At 39.3% G+C, this 19,371-nt stretch overlaps 1 protein-coding gene across 1 annotated transcript; it reads left to right on the forward strand.

The window, feature by feature from the left end:
• The first annotated feature begins 18 nt into the window (after nucleotides 1-18).
• Nucleotides 19-18,762, forward strand: LOC112574726. Its single transcript, XM_025255954.1, has 11 exons — nucleotides 19-129; nucleotides 5,198-5,319; nucleotides 5,498-5,632; nucleotides 5,922-6,122; nucleotides 6,338-6,460; nucleotides 7,360-7,566; nucleotides 7,768-7,855; nucleotides 14,230-14,317; nucleotides 16,513-17,208; nucleotides 17,677-17,737; nucleotides 18,758-18,762. Exons 2-11 carry the CDS (start codon nucleotides 5,199-5,201, stop codon nucleotides 18,760-18,762), a joined length of 1,725 nt encoding a protein of 574 aa, XP_025111739.1. The 5' UTR covers nucleotides 19-129; nucleotide 5,198.
• The last annotated feature ends 609 nt before the right edge of the window (nucleotides 18,763-19,371 follow it).

Raw genomic sequence — 19,371 nt, forward strand, 5'->3', positions numbered from 1 at the left:
CTCACAATTAATTCTACATCTTCGGAAAAATCCGATCAAGTAGATTCCCTTGATGTCGACAAAAGCGCCATTTTTGTTGATTTTTCGAATTCGCATTAATTTACAAGAAATCCACCTAAATAACTAAAGGTAAGAACTGTTTATTTTTATTTACTTAAATTTATACATAATGGGTTATATAGATTTAAAGAGTATAAATAAAAGACAGCAAATCTTTCAAATCGACGACTTTGAAGCTTGCGATGGTTTCTAGTCAACGCAAAATACATTATCCTTCAATTCAGTCTCAGGTGAAATTCTCATTACTTCACAACCAAAAACAACGGAAAAGATGAGTACTTTTGTGATTTTGGTACTAAATAATTTCCTATTTAATTAAGATGTGCTTTCATTCACGACTGATTGATTTCTTTTGCCATTCACATATTATGCAGTTGATCAGTCTTTCATTGTGTAAATAACAAGGTGTAGTTTAGTTGCAGTTAAGCTGTGAACATCTGGAAGAACTGTTTTTATGTGGTGCTTGAAAACTGAAGCACAGATGAGTTCAAATATTTAGCAGTACACTGTAATACAATACCGTTGCACATTTTAATGACCAATAATATAACAGCAGTAATATAAGTTACAGTTTAAAATAACGGTTGAAGCTGAATGTAAAAACCCGTTCACACTATGTTCAGTCTTTGAAAAATTGCAAACAAATAGTTTACTAAAACCGTTGTTAGTACGTTTTACCGGCAATGTTTTTCATAGATGAAGACTGCCTCAAGAATTGGAATGCAGGCTTACATGGTCACTTTGCTTGATCAGTCTACCAGTAAACTTTTTTGGAATAAGACTGACCACAGTTAGGCTTTGACGCAGAAAACAATGCATCTGATTATTGGCAACCTTAGTTCACTCTAACCCTTACACTGCAGTAAAACAAAAAGTATTAAGAAATAATTCTTCATTTTATTTTAGTGCACATTCTAGTACTTAACCCCCACACATAGGTCACACGTAAGGAATAACGTGTAAATATTTTTGCTTTATTATGTTTCCACTTTAACAACAATGACAATTACAAGGGCCAGTATTATTAATCCTAGTGAGTAGTTTACTCGAAAAGTGTGCTCAGATAAACAAGCAGACAAAACAAATGTTACATACAAGAACAAGATAAAGTTAAAGTTGTGGGTCGTAGGAAACTTAGAAACCCATTCTTACATCTAGACTATTCTTTAGATACACTTACATCCTAATAAATATGCACACACACACACAAGCAGAAACCAACATGACTGCTGAAGAAACAAATGATTCCAAGTCCACTTCAGGATACAGGCATACAATATTGTTTACATAAGCTCAACAAAACCAAACATGTTCAGTTTCTTAAAGGGACTAATGTTGCTGTGAACGGTGAATGCCTTAAACTGCTTGAAACATGAATTACATCTCGTTTCAATCGATGCTGGGTCTCCCGGATGGGTGTGGTGTACTCGACCATGACATCATTATCCAGAGGATTCGTGTTACGATTGGTCGATCTGGTACTGTTTTGACACTGGTTCCGGTCTTACGTAAATGAATATTATTTATCCTGTATATCCGACAGCTTAATGTCACACCCGCCACTTTGGTGTGCAATATCATATGTGTTTATGATAAACTTCTAGCGTCTGGCCTTGCTTATTAGCTTCAGCAGATTTTCGCCACAAAACACACTGACACAAACCCTGAAAAAGGCTGAATGTCCATCAACAAACTAAAAATCAACAACAACAAAACTTTGGTCCTTCCAATAGCCTCTGTATATCAACTAAAATCTGTACTACTCTCTACTGCTCTTTCTTTGTCTGGAGTTAACATATATCTTTCTCAGACTTTCAGGAATCTTAGTGTTCTCATCGCCGCATCATTATCTTTTTAATATTATGCTAGTTTAATTTGTAAGTCCACATTCCCTGTTGGAATCTCATCTCTATTCCTGTACATAATATGTCTACGATGATTTGTCTGTAACATTTGTGATATTGTTCTTTCTATCGCTTCTTCTGTTATAAACGTGTACTTGCGTGCTGAGTAGCATACGTATGAGCTGATCGATTAGTTCTTCAAATTGTTCGTGATATCTTTTTCCCTCACAGTATAACACGGTATACTCTGCACAAATGACATTAAGCTTTAGTTTTAGTTAGTTTATTCCTTATTGCTCCTTGTCGTGAACTCTGGGAAATGAGATGGTCAGAGGCTGCGATGCCGCTGCCTCAGGCTGATCACACTCTCGACACCTCTACCAACTCACGCCGACATAAACGTGTACATCCTGGAACAGACCGCTTCACGTATCTGGAAAGCATTGTACACAAGGACTGTGGAGCAGATGATGATATCAAAAGCCGCATTAACAAGACCACCCTTACTTTCAGCAGCTGTGGAACTCCCGAGCATTCTTTTTCAGCAGTAAGATCAGCATCTTCAACACCAATGTGAAGGCAGTCCTACTGTAAGGTTCTGAAACCTAGAGAGTGACAAACACCATCAACAACAGGCTCCAATTTTTTACCAACCGATGCCTACGCCATATTCTGGGAATAAGATGTCCAGACAAGATCTCCAACAGCAGCCTGTGGAAAAGAACCATGCAGCCAGAATGCCATTAGAAAAGACATCACGAAGCACAAATGGGGCTGGATAGGACACACCCTGCGCTAACCACCTGACACCATTGCCAAGCAAGCACTTGACTGGAACCCTTAGGAGAAGAGGAGAGTTGAGAGACCAAAGCAGACTTAAAAGAACAATAGAAAGTGAGGCAAAGGACATCGGAACCACATGGGCCGAACTAAAGGAGGGGGGGGGAGGTTGTCTGCCCAAAGTTGGGTCCGCTGGGAGGTGTTGTTGCGGCCCTATGCTCCCCAATGGAGCAGCAAGGAATAAACTAAACTCTGCTGTCGATACATTAGGATGTTGCTTGTACCGTGGGTCTATGTAAATGGGTTTTATAATTACATGAATCTTTTATCGCTTAATCGCATCATTAAGGAAAATAAGTTACTTTTATGTGTTAAGAGACCACATTCCATGATGATGATGATGATGATAATAATAATAATAATTACAGATTTGGCAATTTTCTTTGCAACCTTGAAGAGTCATAAGAACTATGTACATGAGCACAGCAACAACTTTTATTACTATTTCAAGTAAAAGTGTTTTCATTCGATGTTTTGCGTGCCCTATACGTGAGCGCCATTCCCTCCTTAGGCTCTTGATAGTCTCTTTAAAGCAATGATGTACTTGGCTGTAGGTTTAATATGAGCAGATTAGAGACAAGTAGATTACAAACGTCAATAAGAAAAATAATTAACGTATTTTTTAAAGGTATGTACAATACTAAATTAGGAACAAACTATTCAAAGTAATAAGTATATATTTAACGATTATGTAACAAGATGATGGGTTTATAGCAGGGTTTGAAGAAACTTCAGATCGTGATTGTCTTGTCCTTCAGCTTGTGTTGCCATAACAGCCTCTCAGTTCGCTCGCCCCACGTCGTTTCTCTCTATTCCACGTGTCACACTGGAGACGTTCAGCTGTTGGTCTTTTTTCTTCTTCTTTTCCAGCCCTAGTATTTGGAATGGACTGCCTCCATTTTTCCGTACATGCCATCCAATCTAGACTTAAAACAAGTGTTTTCGAAAATAACTACTATAAATTATCCATCCTGTTTTCGTTTTGTTTTTATTGTCTTGTTGCTTTATTTTGCTTAGTTTAGTTTTTTTATTATTATTAAACAATACATACACAAAATATAAAATACTACCGCATACAACAATTTACTTAAATAGATCAACAAACATATCCCTGGGAATGTACACAAATCTTTCCTCAACCTCATCATACCCTACCCTATGAAAGGAGCAGCTGACAATAGAAACAGCATAGGTTGTAGTGGTTTGTCTTTAACGTTTATTGTAACTTACGCAAATATAGATAGCATTCAACACCGGACAATAAGCAACACATAATACAATATACACACACACACAAAAAAAACGTTTTTCAGGCACTTCGTACATTTCAACTATACACTTGACTTATACTTATTTATAAACATATGACATAAGTTATATCCGAGGTATACCTCACCTACATATTATCTTAGAGTATACAAATGTTAAATAATGGAAGGAAAAGATATCTACTCACAAACACTTTCGAGTAGGTATAGGCACTATAGGGTATCCAGACTTCAAGAAGACTTAAGGGATACATAATATTTTTTACAGATACATAAAAATATATATTTACATAACAAAAAGCAATATTTTACAATATCACAACATAAAAAGAAACATATGCACATAAATTAACAAAAATTTTAAGAATACATCCATCTGACCAGAGAAGCCAGCAAAGTAAAATTTTTGACAACAGAAAAGTATGTGGGGTTTTTTCCCATCTTACACAAATAAAGCAATCATCGTAGAAGGCACCTTGCATCCAATGTGTCATAGGCTGACAGCACAACAATATTAATGTATATCATATCAAGACATGTAGTAAGACATGTAGTTTTAGGTAATCATGAAGTCATTTATATATAGATATAGAGTCAGTATTTAGTCTAGTTAGCAAGCTGTTTATATGGTAGCCAGTGTTTAGCAAACTTTTCTTCAATTAATCTAAACATGCATTTAATTTTTCAATTGAATATCTGTATTTCAATATTTATATAACGGGTTCTAACTGGGGGATGACATTTTAAATCTTCAAGAATATATGTATGCTTTTGCCAGCAATACAATTAAATCAAGAACTTATCCATCCTGTTGTGCTTTCTCCCTCATGTTCCTATGTCTGTATTCTTTTATGTTCTTGCATTGCTGACCGTTGCATGTTCATGTTTATATGTTGTTTTCTTGTTTGTCGATTGAGAGTCTACATCACATGGTCTTTTTTTCCTAACTGTCTAAACTTTTGTGAAGTGCATCGAGTTTAACCTTCGTGTCGGAAAAATTTGCTATACAAATCCTACTGCTATTTTTTTTATTATTATTATTATTATTATTATTATTATTATTATTATTATTATTATTATTATTATTATTATTATTATTATTATTATTATTATGTTGTTTTGTTGTTGTTTTTGTTGTTGTTGTTGTTGCTGTCCTCCTCCTGAGACATAGCGATCTGTTTTCAGGATGGCACAAGAAGCGATATACACCCAGTTTTTCTCACAGACAACCTGTCTTTTCCTGCTCGTAACAATTAATTTCATCTTCAGACTTCATCTCTTGCCCATCGCACGAATACAGGCACAAGGTATTCTACCTGTTGAGTTTATATTAGATACTGTGATGATTCACATCTTACATTAACTATCTACTTTACCTGACTATTAGTTTATATCCTATAGTATAAATGTTTTTTGGAAAATGGTTGGTTTTATATCTTAACATTGAAAATAAGCTCTACCTTTAGTTTGGTTGATTTTAATTAGAGAGAAAAACGAGGTGTGAGGTCCCTTCAGTAAAGCCGTCGTTCCAAACGTCACTGACTTGCTACTTTTTTGAAGACATCAACAAGACCAGAGCAGAATTTATTGTCTATCATTACACACGCCAAGGCGATAAAGGTACAGTATTGCTGCAATTGGCATCCATGACTTTTTTGTTAATTCCTGTCTTAATAATTAGTATATATCTATAAATACATCAAGAGATTCATTGAATATGAAAGCCACAACAATTAGATATCGCAAACAAAACTTAACATTAGATTAGTAGTATATTTGGTATAGTGTGATTTATTTAAATGAATATGTGTGACTCTTAACTTTGCAAAATTGTTCATCTGGATTGTTATATATATTGCTATACGTTTCATGTTCTTTACTGTCAATGTCTTGCATGTCACCCCACTAGATCCTGTGATATCATGCCAGTGGAAGAAAGAGAATTTGAATTGTTTCACTGTTCGTGGCTACGAGCTTGATCGCAGAGCAAACAGCCAGGTGATCATCACAATCCCCAGCGCGTTAGAGGAACATGAAGGGACATACAGCTGTAATATTAATACCGCGGAGCCTACGAGCAATGAAAACTGCTCATTCACTCTCTTGAAAGGTAAAGACTTTATCCACACAATTAATGACTAAACTAACTCTCAGTTTCCCTCATTCATATTGTCCATGGTCATTCATACTATCCATGATTACCAACATTTATATATGAGGATATATATAATTAGATTTGTTAAATCTTCAAAAGATTGAGAATATATTTAGTAAGAAAAAGTTCATGTAAGAGCTTTAATTTGATTTTCTGTCCCCCACATACAGAAAAAACTTCTTTATGCAACATTCAAAGTGTCATGGAAACCAAACCGACGACATTAACGTGCAAATTCAGTATTGATGTTAATGTGACCAGAACGGCCTTCGGAGTGTCCCATAATGGTAGAGGTAAGACCAATTTCGAAAACTATATTTTTCAGGGACGGCGTACAGCACAGACATGCACTAGGTCAATAAATTAATTTGAAATTAGTCAAGAAAACTATATATGTTATTTAAATTCAGTCGACTTTTTTTAAACTATTATTAACTGAAATTAATGTTTGAACACCTGGATCAAAGTTCAAAAATAATAAAAAATTAGAATAAAAGGTATTATATCCTAAAAGAAACATGCGTAATAAATTTAGTTAATGTTGTTGTTCCTGAACTCTGCTGGTTGTTTTCCTTTGCATACCGTCAGAACTTCAATGTGTCGGCAAACTTACTAAAGACAATGGAGATATAATGGTTGAGACGGGTGTACCTAAAAAGGACGTTAAGCGATAAAAGAAGAAGTCATCTATTGTGTTAACGAAAGCTTTTATTTAGTTATTTTTTCTGCATGTACTTCGATATTTGAAAGAGTTCCTCTGAAACGAGCTCCTCTATGTCAAGTTTTTGCATCATATTTTCATGATATAGTTTTTCTCATGTTGCAACTGTCGAAGATATGTTAATCGTAGTCTCTCCCTCGTTTGAAGCCAGTCTTTCATTTTTCAGGGTTGCTGATGTGATTTTTAATTTCTTTGAATATCAATTTGCTTGGGTGGTTAATTAATTAGACTTATCGGTCTGCAGTTTAGGTGCCGTTCTTTGTTTGCTTTCTTAGGTAGTGGTAGTAGAAAACGGGAGAAAATCACATTTGAACTTGACTAGATTATATTTAACATCGGTCCATATTTTTTAAAGAAAAAATAAATAATAGCAAAGATAGATAATCAGTTAATAAAGATAATAATAGTTATCATAGAGAAAAGCAGTTGGTAGTCTATTAAACAGTGACATACGGTCTACTCTATGTTTAGTGATCATATATTGCTTCTGGATTTACAACCTGGCCTGCTCCATAACAACGGGATACGAGCTTGAAAACATCGTTACAGATCAGCTCTTCATCAGAGTACCACGAGCGTCACGTGAACAAGCTGGAACATACATTTGTCACACGATGGGCTTCAGGCATGAAGTCGCACAGCCATGTGAATTTGTTGTCACATTATATGATCCTACAGGTCGATGCAAATTTGTCACTATTGTATAAATTTCAATTAGTAACCTGTACAGTTTAAAACTGCAAATAACTTAAAATTGCATAGAGTAGGATACGTAGTATAATTTTATCTGTTCCAATAATATATATCTGGTGCATGTATGTAGAATATTTACCAACAATTTACAGAGTTGACTAAATTTAACTTTGAGTTTATTTTCAGGTGAGCAAAAGAAATATTACGCCGTATTACTGTGTGGATCTATTATTCCCTTGCTTCTCATTATCTCAGGCGTTCTTCTCTGTAAAAGGTGAGAAATAAAGTGCTTGAGTGCATCTGGGCTAGTCGATGTAAATGTTATGTGTATGGTCTGGTATTTTTTAAAAATCTTTTGTTTTACTTTGTTATTTATGCTGCAGATACATTTTAAGGATAATTAAATTTGACAAAAATGGCCAATAACAACAAAAAGTTAAAAGTTTATGTGTCTTTTAATGATCAATAATAATCATATGTAATTAAAGGTTATTATTAAAAGCCGAGCAAACCCATTTCTTGGTGTTACATTCGAGCAAATCGAGTTAAACCAATTTAGCTGGATGACATACAATTTTAGTCCACAGTCAAAAAATGTAGCTTTGACAAAATAGTCCATCTCTGTAACAAAAATAGCTTGTTTTCTTCTTCTTCTTTTTGTTTGGTTGTTTGTTTGTTTATAAAAGGTAACTTTTTAGCTATTTCAATACGACTGGAAACAATTGAGAAAAGAGTATCAGGATGCTATTTAGAAAAACATGAATAAGAATAGTGTTGAAATTGTTCATACTTTGAGGGAATATTTTGTAAGTGTTATTGTACCAAGGAAATATTTTTGATGAGATATTCTTTCCAGCAAAAATTTTACTATTTCAAGTGTTTTGCTTAATAAATTTCAGGTGTTCATTTGTCTTGAGGTAACTTTAATGTGGAAATAATAATCGCCTCAATTAGGGTCTAGAGTGGCTTCTTGAGAAGCCCAAGGGCCATTACGAAGAAATGGGGGGAGGGGGCGTACGTGCCAATATAGAGGTAGAATAGGAGGTAGGAGCACAGAGGTGTTATTAGTGGTTACAGTAGCCATGTGCACCAGCCGGCTAGCAGAGGTATCAATGAAATCTATGAAGAGAGAAACACCTCGGGGACTCACACGCGTCCACTAGGTTGACGGAGAGTGTGGGTTAGTCACATGTCCACCATGCCACTTTAGGCAGGGCGGGGCTTCAGTAGGTGTCACGACATCGCGTGGTGCCTCTCGCTGACACTTTTTGGAGCATACCTGCGGGGTCAGACAATTGTTGCGCGTTCTTTATTGCACTAAAACAAAAAGATGTGCCTGTACGAGTCTTCCTATGTTTACTAACAAAACAAAATAATGTCAATAACAAATAAAAAAATTCTAGCTATGATATCCTGTGGGACCCCAGGGTATGGTTGCCTAACGAGCATCGTAAGAATAGGGTCCCTGCAATCCAGCCAGGAATGTCGTACTAGGCGAATACGTTTGACACCTCACCTAGAGGTAAAAGAAGTTGTGGTAGGGCTAACATTCACACCATGTAAAAAAGCCTGTTACCGAAACTAACAACAGAGAATTCATCAAGGATGGTAAAGGTAATGAAGTACACCAGGAGACTGGACTTATGACATACGACAGCCAAGCCCGAGAGGGAGCTGGCGCCCCGACAGCGGATTTACTGAAGCCGAGGCAAAAGTTGAGGGGGGGGGGGTGCTGGAACGTCCAGACCTTGTACCAGACTGGCAGGGTGCTCCAACTAGTCAAGGAGTTCGACAACTACAACTTGGACATCCTGGGAGTCAGTGAGGTCAGATGGACCGACACAGAAAAGAGGAGACTAGCGACATGACATACCATCTTGTTCTCATGAAGATCAGACGGCCAGCACTCTGAAGGAGTGGCACTACTCCTCAACAAGAAAACTGAAAAGGCACTGCTGGAATGGAACCCTTATGGACCCAGGCTTTTGAGAGCAAGATTCCATTCAAAGTACACCAAGCTGACAGTGCTAGCTTGCTATGCACCAACAGAAGTCTCCAAGGCAGAAGACAAGGATGCTTTTTACGATCAGCTCCAGGCAGCCTTGGAGAGCGTTCCAGTCCACGATATGTTGCTCATCATCGGCGATCTCAATGGCAAGGTGGGAAGTGACAACACCTGCAAGGAACATGTCATGGGCAAGCATGGAATTGGTACCATCGATGACAACGGAGAGAGACTGGCAGTTTCCCTGAAGCAGAGAGTGGACTCCGGCAAACTGAAAAATCTAGCCACCAAACGGGCCTTTGCCATGGAAGCAAAGAACGGGTTCCAGGCACTAGGAGACCAACAAGAAATGACAGTAGACGACTTTAATCGAGGTTTTCAGGAAACTGAAGAGAAAAAATACTGGGCTTCCTACGGAAAAAGAAGAAACAATGGATCAGAGAAGAGACATGGAAGAAGATAGAAGAGAGAAAGTCAGCCAAACAAAAAACAACAGCACTAGATCCAAACGCCAGAAGGATCAACACAGACAAAGACATACAAAACTGAACAAAGAGGTACAGAGCATAACCAAAACCGACAAAAGAGACTACAAAAAGAAACTGGCAAATGAAACTGAAAAAAAACAGCAAGAAAAGAAGGACCTGAATACTCTGTATAAGACAAACAAGCAGCTAAACAACAGGTTTAAGAACAGTGATATGCAAGTGAAAAGCATAAACGGTAATGTTATCGAGGGAGAGGCAGGAAGACTACAGCGCTGGATGGAACATTTTGAGTCAGTCCTGAACAGACCAGATCCACCTCAGCTTGCAGACATCCAGCCAGCCAGCCAGCAGTTATAGACCTTGACATCTGCACAGACCCGCCAAGCCTGGAAGAAGTGACAGAAGCAATCAAGACAATGAAGAGTGGCAAGGCACCAGGGGCAGATGGAATAACAGCTGAGATGTTGAAAGCAGATGTATATGTGACAGCTCCCATGCTGACTGAAATCTTCAGTCAAGATTGGGAACCAGGGAAGCTCCCTGATGCGTGTAAGACAGGGCTCATCTTCAAGTTACCCAAGAGTAACCGAGTGGTGAGGGGTTGTATAGTGACGACAACAGTCCAAAACTCGAACCAAAAAGGCAGGAACAGTCAGCAGGTGTGCGACCCTTTTATTCTTGTACGATGGTCACGGCTGCGTCATATCGCCCGAGGCGCTAGAGGTCGGGGCTGTCTCTTCTTCGTCGTGTAGCTGTGCGCGCTGTCTCCGCCGACTCTTTTCTTCCTTTCGTCTCAGCTCTGCCCTTATATACCTCTGGGAAGGGGTAAACATTGCGATGCTCCGATACGGCCGGGGCAATACGCCGTTTTACCCTAGCCAATCCCCGCTAATTGCCCTCTCTCGCCATGCCTAAGCAGATCCCGCCAAAACTAGCTACAACGCCAGACTACCGGCCCTCTACACAAGAAAAGAGATAATGGAGATTAAAAAATTGGAGGGGCATAACACTTCTTTCCATCACTAGCAAGGTCTTCAGCAAGATTGTTCTGTCAAGACTGACGGCAACCCTTGAGAAAGACCTCCGACCACAGCAAGCAGGATTTCGCCCTGGGCGATCCTGCTCTGAACACATCTTCATTCTGCGACAGATTCTGGAGCAGAACAACGAATGGAACACACCGCTGTACATCAATTTCATCGACCTGGAAATGACTTTTGACAGCATCCACCGAGAGTCCTTATGGAAGATCCTGAGGCACTACGGAATCCCTGCAAAACTTGTTCAGGTCATTGCAATGCTGTACAGCGATTTCAAATCACTGGTTGTCTGTACCCTCCAATGTCAGTACTGGGGTGAAGCAGGGCTGCATTCTGTCGCCTTTCCTCTTCATCCTGGCCATGGACTGGATCATAAAGACTCCCACCAACAGTGAGAGAATAGGGATCAGATGGACCATGACTATGACAGCAACAACAACGCTGGAAGACTTGGACTTTGCTGATGACATTGCCCTGCTGTCGCATCGCCACTAAGACATGCAGGAAAAAACAAATGCCTTCTCAGAATCAGCTGGAATCCTTTGCTTGAAGGTCAGCACAAAGAAAACGAAAAGTACGAGAGTGAACGCCAGAGCATAAGACAACATCAAACTCAATGGAGAAAAGACTGAGGAAGTTGACAGTTTCTCCTATCTTGGGTCCAAAATGTCAAACACCGGGAATGTGGAGGTTGACATTCAATCCCGACTGGCGAAAGCCAGCCACGCCTTCGCCTCACTCAGGAGCACATGGAAGGCAAAAAAACATCAGCCAGAAAATCAAACTGAGAATCTTCAAGTCAAATGTGATCATCACCCTCCTTTACGGATCAGAATCTTGGAAGATGACCAAAACCATCAGTAACAAGCTTGACGTCTTCCAAAACAGATGCCTCAGGCGCACACTTAACATCTTCTGGCCAAACACCATCACCAACGAAGAACTCCACCGGAGAACTGAAACCGAGTCCATCACCACGCAGGTTCAACGAAGGCGTTGGCGATGGATTGGACATGTGTTCTGCCAGCAGACAGCAGACCTCTCCACAGTCGCCCTACGATGGACTCCAGACGGCCGAAGAAAACGAGGCCGCCCAAAAGAAACTTGGAGAAGAACAGTGGAAAGGGAGATGAAAGGGCTGGACATGGGGTCACCTGGAGCTGGTTTCAGCCGATCGACATCGGTGGCGGACTCTGGTTTAGGCCTTATGTGCAACCTGATGCACGAAGAGGAATAGATAGAATGATATTATTTATTAATCGAGATAGTAACCCATTCAATAACACAATGGCTCTCCCCCTCGAATAATACATCCACAAAATGCACTGAATCTCTTATTCACTAATAAAGCGCACTGTCTTGGCAATGGCTCTCCCTTTGAATGACAGAGTATCTTCTTCCTACAGTTAAGCGTCCAGTTTCACTTCCTCTCACCCTTTGCTCTCTCTCCGATTCTCTCCTCGCTAACTGCTCTCTCACTCTCCCGTCATACCTCTCTTTCTGCTCTGTTCTTTTTATAACATCAAAGAGACACGCATTCCGGAAACTTCCACCATTCAGGACCTTTCGTCCTTGCGCGTGCGCTTAGTCCTTGCAATCTGACTAGGTCCTGACCGTAGGGTGGTTATTCTCTTGTCGATGTTGGTTACTTGATTGGTTGGTGAATGAGTTACCAATGGTATCCCTCGTTGTGTGCGGAAAGTAAAGAATGGAACAGAGAGCCAGAAGGACACTTCTCGGCATGACGTCAAAGTGGACGGAGCAACTGGTCAGCAGTCGAAGCGACTTCAGCATCTCTAAGGCCGACTTCACTTGTAGCCCGAGACCTGGTCTTAAGCCAAGAGGCTAGATTTGGGAGGAAGGACGCTTGGGTTAGAAAACCTTGAGCAAAGGGGGGAATCAATGTTGAAGAACTATCAGGACTGCCTGCTGTCGCCGTGGAAATCAAAGGGCTACGTGACGAGGGCTTGCACTACCTGTGAGAGTACTTGCACTACCTGTGAGAGTAGACCTTTGACGCCAAGTCTAGAAGTTGTCGTTCTCAAAGGAGGAGAACGTCTAATGGATTTGCCGCACTCCGAAGAAGAGGAGAATTTTGCATGAAGGTAGTGGTTGTTCGGTGGCTGTACGTTGCATTGTGGTTCTCAAAGACAGACACTATGTGTGTTTCTGAACTGAGACAGACTTGACTCTGTGTCACCGGGAGAGCGGCCGTTGCTCTCTGACGAGGTTGGCAGATCGAGTGGGAAGGACAATGAACAGGCGGATGAACACTTTGAGGGAAAGTCAGCAGAGTGCCGTGACTTTCGGGTGAAATATTGATCTCCACCAAACCACCTTCGCGGTCCCACAAATAGAAGAACAGTTTTAACATCAGAGCTGAGTTAATGCGCGTGTGAGAGGGAATGGTAGAGATAGAGAGGTAACAGCACTCGAACAGTGGAAGTTGGCTTAGTACGGATAGCACTGGGACTCCCCCTAGATGAGTCTTTTTAATGTATGAATTTGTATGTTTTTTTGTTTAACAAATTTGTTATTTGTATACGTTACACCATACGTCAAGTTTTTTGGTTCGGGTAGCAGCAGGTGTGGGGGCTTGTGAGTCACAGGGTAAACTGTGTGATGGACGTGTGAGTATTGTACGTGTGTTTCCCCTGATACGTGGGTAGTGAAAAGTGAGGTCAACTCTCGCCCTCGTGCCCGGTTCCACGGGTCAGTATTCACGTTTTCTGCTAAAACAGAATTCTTGAATTAATAATGTAAGCACTATATTTTTTTCAGAAAGAAAGACACAATTAACTGTAAAATGTTTTTAACATTCTTAATGTTATTTATACAGTCGTCTGTCAATGTTTTATGCAGTTTCTACTAATGCTGAGTACTAGCTGTTAGTAAAACACGGCCTCGTTATTTCGGTCTAAACATGTGAAATAATTTTCTATGCACACGCAGGTATGAGGATACTGATTGCTTAATGGTAAATTGTGTTTTTGTAAGTGCACTTACTTTAGCGCTGTAATTGCTTTGAGCAGAAAAAAGGCATTACTTTTTTTTACAAGTTCTTTTGTATTCTTTTACTATTACGCTAAATATTTAAATTGCTATGTTGTCACAGAAAGTCTTTAGTTTTTTGGAAGGTAAACCAAAGGAACAGAAGTCTGGATAAAATTCCTGAGGCAGTGCAAATGATATCAAACGAAAAGGTAATTTGGAAAATGCTATGATCAATGTTAAAAGTGTTTTGTTTTCAATCCATTAAAGGGATACTCAAGGGTGTGATAGGGCTGCAGTAATGGTCAAAACATTTAAAAATCATATTTAGTTACGATTGCAGTGCACGAGAGCAGCACAGGAGAAATAAAGGATTCGTTTCTCACTTAATTACTACTTATTCGCACTATTTCCGTTGCCGATGTTTATAGAAATCGAAAAGAAAAATCCAGTTAAATCGACCCTTGTGTCCTACCGCCGAGTAACTGCGATAGCTTTCCGAGATGGTCAAGCAGACGAGTCTTGGTGTGACGTCAGTCAGTGACGTACAGCAAGTGTCTGTGGTCATTGCAATGATTTGAACTCGTGATCGGTGGTGTGTCGTGAGTTTATTTAGGTTTGAAAGTGAACTTTTCAAAGCACAGTTTTAAGAATGATAGAAAACAGTCTGTCTCACTTGGTAAGCAGTGTTGGTCATATGGCATAAGGTCACGTGACGGAGAACGAGACTTGGTCTGAGCAAACAAAAGAGTCCTATGTAATTTCTCTTATTAAACACAACTTGCTACAAAGCATTAAACTTTTCCCACATGAACAGAGATGAAAATAGACAATTTCAAGTGGATCCTACTCTTTACGAGATTCTAAGCAGTTGAATTCGCCTTCACAATTCCCTTAAGAGTGGCATTAGGAATTGAGTAATTAGGAATTTACGTGAATATTACATTCAAGTACTGTTATCATTTCCCTCTCCCTCTTTCTGTTGTCGTAAATGTTTCTCACAATTTCTTTCATTGTCATCATTATTAATTCTCATCTCCATGCTAGTATTTCACCTCTATTATCATCTGTCATTAATACTTTCTTTCTCTATCTCATTCTTGTTATATATGTGTGCCCTTATTTCCAACAGTATTTGTCATTGTCCACCACCATCAGTCATTATTATCTTTGCATCATTGTCATTTATTTTATTCTTTCTCATTATTTTATCTCCCATTCTCTGCATTCCACGTTCATTCCTAAAAATATTTCTCATCATCACCACTGTGCGCATATGATGATTTCCATAATCACAGGGAAGTCTTTTGCGTTCTCTTTTTAATTTTATTATCACTCGATCATTTTCTCACTCTCTTTTTCATTGAAGCTAGATGCAAAGGAAACACAAAGTAAACGAAGCACGGGAGGGCTTTACTATAAAGACTTTCTACGACAGTGCGCGTTCCGCAAGCATATTAGAGGGAGGCAAACGCAACGTAAATCAGTTTAACCCTAAACACAAACAGAAGGGATGGCTTTTGCGTTTTTCGTTTACTGTGTTAGTTTAGACGTTTTAGACATATCTGTCTAAAAAAACGGTTTTGTGAAGACATCTGTTATTAACCCTTCATCATGCTTAGCTTTGAGCACCTTGATGCACTTCTGACCCAGTGCACATCAAAATGGAAAAATGCTCAAACAATCCCTGCAACATTCCGACCTCAGCTGGGAAGGTCATGCTGTTTGTTTATTGTTTGTTTTGTTTTTCTTTAATTGGGAGGATTCTTATTTCTCATTTTCTTTAAAATATAAAAAATACAGTAAACTTTAAAACGTTAAGCTTACAGATCAGAATCTTACCAGCGACGGAACCAACGATCAGGTTGGGCAGGGCATGGCGCATCAATGCCACCAGGTGTGCTACCAAGTCTCATATTGTCTTTCATTGTCTTCATTCTGTTTTACGGGGAATGGAGAGGAGATTCTAGGCATTCTGTACCAGACGTCTCTGAAAACCGTGCTAAAAATGCTTGCTGTAACGTAAGACCTACGATAAGTCAAATGTGTATGGGGCATGGCTAAGACGACCTGGGTAAACAGTGAATAGTTCCAAGCTTTCTGGCTGTAAGAGCCGGTATGACACGATCTGTGTGAAACCGCCTTTTAGGAAGGTCTACATCGGTTTCGACAGAAAAAAAACTAGTTTGATTGTTTTACACAGGGGTGGGGAGCGTTCAGATTACAATTACAGTGGAAGTAAAGTTTTCTGAAAAAGAAACAATATTGAAGCATACTATATCTGATTTTAAGGGTTTGTTGGTGTATTTAAACAGATTAATTTAAAAAAGGTCTTTTAAATAGTAGGATAAAGGGTACTAAATCAAATGATGTATATTTATGATATAACACTGTGACTCTATTACAGGAAACGATGTCATCACAAGATCAGTTATTCTGGCTCCAGTGGGTTGAGGCCGCGTACCCTGATCTCGACTCACGCGCCTACTTCCTGCCTCCTGTCTACTTCAACCGTGTGCCGATGACCAGAAAATCTATTGCGCTTCAGGATGTTTATGTTCTTGAAAGATCTTCAGTTAAAACACTCATTTCTCCGCTTAATCCCGTTTGTGAATGTGACAGTGACATCAAATATGATCAAGCTATGCAGCGGGTTCACTTCAGTCTGCAGAAAATATCTAAAAAATCTGGTGAAGGTTTGTTCGGAATAAGTTCCTTAAATTTCGAACACTATCTGGGTAAACCTTGTTATGCTGCCCAACTACCTACATCTACCAACCTCCCTTTTGCTCTACCACGAAATTGGAACCATGATTGTTTTAATGTGCTTCTTATTCACTGTCATTACGGATTCGTTGTCTGCAATGTGAAATCTCTTGGTGACATTTCAAAGGAAGTGCACATGTTGCAAACGGATATACATAAATCGATTATAAAAAATTTAAAACTTGCCGTCTCACAGCTGGACAATGCGGAGGCCATGTTGTCTCACCTGGTGTCCGACATCGCTCCCGGTCTGCGCATCACTAAGACCATCGCTTTCCCCAACCTCACGGCTCGTCAGGTGCAACAGGCAATCTCCGGTGACACCCGGCTAAAGAGAGTAAGAATTGTTAATACTTAGTCACAAAGCAAGGCTTCACAAATTGTATTCCTTTTAGAACTTCAAGCACATTTTTCCACGTGCTATTCGTTAGACCTTTAAGAGTTTTGCAAGAAACGGGCAGGAAATGAAAACATCAGACATTTGTCTATGTCTTGGTCTTTTCTTGCACTAAGGGCACGCTCCCTACGATAATAAGTATGCAGTGTATAAATCAAACAATTGTTATTTTTGATGATGATGATGATGATGATGATGATGATGATGATGATGATGATTGATGATGATGATGATGATGATGATGATGATGATGATGATGATGATGATGACAGTAACAAAAACAACACGGAAACTGCGTGGAATCCTTAGTGTAACCGACTGGGTTTTTTTCTTTGGATGTAATGGGCGATGACCAATCACCCACAGATGTCCATCTATTTTAGGTAATTTAGCTGTTATCTTATTCAGGCCCTGTGTCGGTGTCTGGGAATATCAGAGCCCACCGATATCCCAGGTCTGTGTCTCTGCCGTGACCAGTTGTCTGACCCCAAGACCCCGTGTGACGTCAGTAGTCACGTGCTGAGGGAACTCGGACACTGGTGGCAGCGACGTGTGGCTGGGGCTGGACCTGACAGTCACATGACACCTGGGGTGTACAAGACACTGGTATCCAGGTGAGTGATTGGAAGATCTACATACACATCTACTTTAAAATGATTCATTTTCAAACATCTAATGGGAAAGACATGATTTTTTTTATTGCTCACACAGGAAGAAAGAATCGAGGCATGTTTCTCTTTTCTTGTCCCTATGGCTGTTTCTCCCTCCATGTTTATTATTCTGTCCATATCTCAAACGCTGAGATCATGATCCTTCGTAAGTGTGATTATGCGCTACGCAAGCCACACGAGTAACTATTATTATTAAATGACACCAAGCGCTGAATCCCTTTAATGAAAAGTAGGCTCAGATAATGGATGCCAAGCATGGTAGTCTATCTTTCCAAATCTAACCCACACTATTTATGCCTGCCAGTCAAACGTTTTTGAAATCATCTCCATCTTTCCCACTTTCTAGTTGTGCGCCAACAAATCCTGTCTCCTACTACACCGCAGATCCGTCGAGTCGTTCGACCTATAACACTATATAAAAAAATAAAACCATACAGACATTTCTTATGCAGTACGGTCTCTGAAAATAAAATAATACACTACCAACCGGCCTAAACCGATGGACCCACTCCACCGAGGCTCACCCCTCTAAATGTTATCTGAAAGGGCAGATAAGTGCATGTGTGGAGTTGATGGAGATATTAGACTAGACGACGAGCTAAAACTTAAGCGGACAACTCTAGTGGATACTTCTGTCCTTTTCCCTGAAAAACAAAGAAGTGACTAAAAGATGATCAGACCGCAGTACTTAGTAAGCCTTGTGAAATGTGAATCAGTCGGGCTAAACCTGAAACTGAATGATTGCTTTTCATACTTCCATTTTATTAAACACGAAAGATGAATTTACTGCTTAAAAACGTGTGGTTTATCTAATTCAGCGTAAATTGTATTGTAACATTCAACCCTACAAGTTATTTTCGACGATATAAAACACCAAAAATTTTGAATTAAAAAATACACGTAATATTCTGCAAGCGAAATGATTACCTATACCTATGTATATTCAAATACTTTACAATTATCTTTCTCTTTACCCGTCAAAGTTTGCCAATTCCTCATGAGATTACACATTACAGATAAACAATAATATATGCAAGCTCACAAAAATCATGTAAAGATTCAAATAATTCTAAACCTTACTGACTCACCTTAAAAAATTGTCAAGGGAATAGACTAACAGAATAGGTCTGGTCAGGCCTTAACAACAACTAAAACGGAAAAAAGGTCACGTTCCCCGACTCGGTCAAAGGTAATTTTTTTCTCAGAAAGAATTATAAAATATTAAATACAAGAATAAATGAATTAACCAATGGTCTCAACGTTACTTTGTGCTACGTTTTCTGTTTCCTTTGGATCGAAATATTTACAAAGTAGCCCTTCCCTTACATAAATCAACGTTCCTTATGATTGAACTTTTAAGAAGAAAATATGCATATATGAATCAGGTTCCACATCATTTTTAGTAGGATTAACCTGACCAACCTATCAGAAA

The sequence above is a fragment of the Pomacea canaliculata genome, linkage group LG11, assembly GCF_003073045.1.
Source record: "Pomacea canaliculata isolate SZHN2017 linkage group LG11, ASM307304v1, whole genome shotgun sequence".
NCBI classification, from domain to species: Eukaryota; Metazoa; Mollusca; class Gastropoda; order Architaenioglossa; family Ampullariidae; genus Pomacea; species Pomacea canaliculata.